The 4,602-nt window shown below is 40.5% G+C and overlaps 1 protein-coding gene across 1 annotated transcript in view; it reads right to left on the reverse strand.

Annotated features, from left to right (window-relative positions):
• LOC101848918 overlaps positions 1 to 4,602 on the reverse strand; it is a gene marked incomplete in the record, with an annotated part of 41,629 nt that overhangs the window by 18,272 nt on the left and 18,755 nt on the right. The window contains 1 exon segment of the mRNA XM_013087805.2: positions 558 to 745. Coding sequence (XP_012943259.1) covers positions 558 to 745 — 188 coding nt within the window.

Genomic DNA, 4,602 nt, shown 5'->3' on the forward strand with positions numbered 1-4,602 from the left:
CACACATACACACACACACACACAGTGAGTCCCTGAAGTCGCACACCATCCTGGAAACCCTCTCCATACGAAATTCACGATTTGAAGGAAACACTGACTACAGATTGCTAAAAGACCACAACTGAAACATTTTAGCATGAACAAGACAACTTTGTTGAGCTAGTCGATGCATTGTTCTATTGCTGAGGGAGCTCAATTCAAGAATTCATTAAAGCGAAATAGCCTACATGTACAAAGCTTTATCTGACATTTTGGCCGTTCTGGGTTACTACAAGACCATGAGCTCAGAAATCAATGTCTGCTCTATCAAAATCGCAAGATTATTTGAATTCGTTATCACGATATTCAAAGAATTGCATTCGAAAAAGCTTGAAACATTATTGTGAAACTCAACATTTTCGACGTCAAATTTCTCCAAACTAGGTATTGAGCAGACAGAACTTTCTAATTCTGAGGTAGCGTCCCGTCAACTAAGCCGTCTTTTAAAATGAAAACCAGGATTGCGCGTGACTTTTGGCACACCCTTTATATGAACACAAACAAACAAAAACCATTACCCTTTTCCCGGAGGCAGACGAGGTCGGGAAGGGGATGACGCTGTTGTTGTAGTTGTGACTGCTGTGACCGCTCACGCTCCTGGCCCCAGTGTCACGGACACGTGGCAGCGTGCGACCCCCGGCGACCTTGACATACTCCGGTCCCTCGGTCATGATCCGGTGGAAGATGCGCTCTACGAGCTCCACATCTGATGATCACAACGACTGCGTTATTTCTTCATTTTCATTAGAGCATGGTAGACGTTTTTGCCTTTGCTTTCAAGACAATGAAAATTCCGGTTAAGAACGCCCCATTTTGAACTGGTTGATTTAGTGCGCAACATTCACGCGGCTGTGGGGGTGACAGTGGGGTTTTCACCTTTATCTTACAGGAATATAAAACAACACGCTATGATTGGCGCCATGACCGACGATGGTAATTTTTTTTGGTTTTTTTTTTTTAGGGGGGGGGGGGCAATTTTACTTTTCTTAAAACGAATTAAGGGGTAAGACGAAGACGACCTTATTAGGGTTGTCTCGAGTAAAACCCAAGGGTTAATGCTTAAATCTACCCTCTAAGCATTGCCGAACGAGAACACCTTTATCGAGTGTTCAATTCTCTACCGTTGGAGACAATCAGACATCATCCTATCTGTGGGCAATGCGTGTTTCTTTTCAGAAGGGGAACTATAGGGTGGGTTTTTTAAAAATTTGGGTCAGGGTGGAGGTGGGTTAGTAATTAACTCGATGTCAGCTATTTCGTTCGTATACATTCATTTTATAGTTTGAAAAAACCCCAACAACAACGAAGGTTTAAGGTATGGTTTGCACATCCATACATAGTCTCCATTACAGCACAAGAAACAGATTTCAAAAGGGGTTTTCCGGAAGAAAATGGCTTTTAAAATGGTAAGATAGAAAAGAATTCTTTTAAGATTTAACCTTTCTTATTGTTTAAAACTAAACTACACAGAACCCCGCGCCCCTAAAAAAAAGACATAAAAAACCCCGGAGTAACTGAAAATATCTGCAGTTAGAAGAAAAAAAAAGAGAAAAACTAAAACTAAAAGTCAAATAAGATATTATTATGTTCAATATAAAATGTGGCATCAACAGTAACATCACACGTTACAACAGCATCAACATAATAAAACAACATGAAATAAAACTACGATCGATCCTAACACCCGTTCCAGGAAAGTACCCGGGAATGAAATCATCGTATTTATTCAACAAGAGAGATGTCAATGCTGCAAATTCTGGCCAATACATCTTAGAGAAATAATATTCTTGTAAACAACGAAAAAATAAACCCAAAACAACAACAACAACAACAACAACAACAAAAAACAACAAGCGAACACTGGACACAACAAACAGGATCTTTTTTTTTTCAAGAAAGTCAGGCAGTAATTCTTTTATGATTTTTTAAAACGAGTTTTTACATTTTATAATTGCTACATGTACATTTGCCTATAGTGATGTTTGCGCACACGTAGTCCTGACTCGATGGGTTGTGCATTACTGCTCCTACTGAAAGCTGGATCTGCCCACCAACCCTTGGTAGTATAAATAACGTGAATCTGTTAACTCTGTTAACGGAAGGGTTCAGATATCTTTACTTTTAAAAAAAAGCACATTATTACAAATACTGTTTCAATGTGTGATTGTAGATTCAGATAGGGTCAACAAATTATAAATCTTATAGAGCAATTATCTCTTGCGGTCTCAAGAGTTCCTCATTGAAAAGAAAGTGCTTTTCGGCCACATTAAAGTAAGCTCATATGATAATTATAGTTTTCAAGAGCCAGGCGTGTGTGATTATAAAGACGTACCGCAGTATGGTTCTCCGTGAGTTTGGCCTACATGCAAAGACCACAAACTAAAGCTCCTCTTACACCTTACGACGGAAACTGTCAGGTTTCTATAAAGGACATTCCGGAAAAGTCAAATATCTTCCATAGAGTCCAACGTTTCGACGAAAACCAACCACGGCCACTGTTGATCCATTGCTTCGAGGATGACACCGAATACACACGTACACCAGGGCCACCAACCAAACAACAGGATTGTCTGATTCTGTTGGCACATGTCCACGCCGTCTTCTTCCTGCCTCCATTCTCTGTCCGAGGTCAGCAACCCTACCACCCATCTGTGTGACTGACCGCCGGAAATCTCCCGCCTCCGTCTCCTGTGGTCTCTGGGGAAGTGGGGGTAAACACGCCCCCAATTTTGACGAATGCGCTTTATGGCGACGGACGCAATAACGATAACTTCTTGAGTCTATCCAAGTTTGACGCATCAGATTCCATTTTAGAAAAATAAACCTAGTTGTTTTAAAGTTTAGCGATTTCAATCATCCACCAAGCGGCAGTGTACTTGTCAGCAACGGGAAATAGCTCAATAGAACTGGATCTTTGGCGAGGAGAAGCAGGCTGCAGTTTATGCTGGCCTAACTGGTGATACATGCACTGATGATATACAGTCGAACGTGCTCTAACGGTCACATGTCCAAGACAACCATCTGTACAAACGACCAATTCCCACTTCCATCCTTGCTTTAAAAAATAAATTATAACACTGTCCAAGACATTCACCTGTCTAAGACAATCATCTCTCTCCTCGACAATAAGTGACCGTCTTGGACAGCTTCGACTGTATAAAAACGACAGTCACCACTTAAAACTGGTATACTCTCTGCCTCTACAACGTTTCTGTACTCTGAAGACACTCCATATCGAGCGGGAGTCATAATATTTTCAGTTCCCAACCGATCCAACAGAGGCGACTAACAGGACAAATGTCGGCCAGTCTCAAGTGCCAATTCTCCAGGCCACCCACTCAAGGTGACAGTAATCCTTCAGTAACCCGACCGGGCCCTACTGATGACGCACAAGACAACGCTGCACGAACAAGACGCCTCTATGTCCTTCTTCCAGGTAAAGCAATAATCACTGGCTATCGGCCACCCAGATAAAGAAGATTATGCCCATCTGTTGATATACTTAGACCCTTCCGGAGGACACCGAATCCTCTTCAAGTTGAGATGTCACAGAGTTAAAACCACTAGTACAGAGACTCTTTGAGGACATTTTCAGAAACTTTGTCAAGTCTTTTAACATAAGTACCATCCTGCCTATACATATCTGCCAGTCTGTCTATTTTTTGTTTGTTTGTTTATTTACCTAGGAACAAAACAAGTATACTTTTCCCACAATTCGAAGTCTACCTGTTACGTACTTTTGTTCATGTTCTTCATCATTATCATCCAGTGCCATATCTGCTACAGATATCGGCGATCATGGTTCTCCTTTTCTTCCTTTGCTCGGGTGCTCTTAAAAAAGCTACGTTTCCCTTACATTTTCCCTGTTACCCATTTGTTTAGGTTTCTTAAGTAGGTTGCTCTGGGCCTACCCCTGCCTCGTTTGCCTTCAATTTTGCCAGTGAGAGCTTGATGTTCAAGACCTTTATGTCTATTCAGGAGTCCCCAAAACGGCATTAGTTCATGGTGCAAACCACAATGATAAAATCTACACTAGAACTTTTCAAAGAAACTTCATCTTAGTGTGAAATTTAACCAATTTTAAAAAATAAATGAACAGTATTACATAATTTAAAAAAAACAACGAACAACATCATGAACCTGCAAAACTATTAGATGAGCATTGACAATTCTGAGCAATTAAGCGCATAAAACGTTAAGAAATACTTGTTTTTCCGCTTCGAAAGTTGGAAAGAGAGAATGTAAGATACATAGCCGACATCAGAGGTGACTTATATAAACTGAGAGGAAAAAAATGCGATCTTGAATGACCAGAACATATTCTTTCAAAAGAGCACACAAGTGGTCTAATTAAAAATGTTGAAGATTTTGTTTTATAAAATGGACTGGTTTTGTTTGCAGGGCGTGTTTTACAGGCCACAAATCAAGAGATGTGTAATCTTATTTTAAGCTGACATAATTACTTTTGTTCACGGATTTAGGTTCAATGAGAAAAGCTAGGACGAATACAGATGTGTGTGTGTGTGTGTGTGTGTGTGTGTGTGTGTGTGTGTGTGTGTGTGT

Source organism: Aplysia californica, unplaced genomic scaffold (assembly GCF_000002075.1).
Source record: "Aplysia californica isolate F4 #8 unplaced genomic scaffold, AplCal3.0 scaffold00640, whole genome shotgun sequence".
In the NCBI taxonomy this organism is placed as follows: domain Eukaryota; kingdom Metazoa; phylum Mollusca; class Gastropoda; order Aplysiida; family Aplysiidae; genus Aplysia; species Aplysia californica.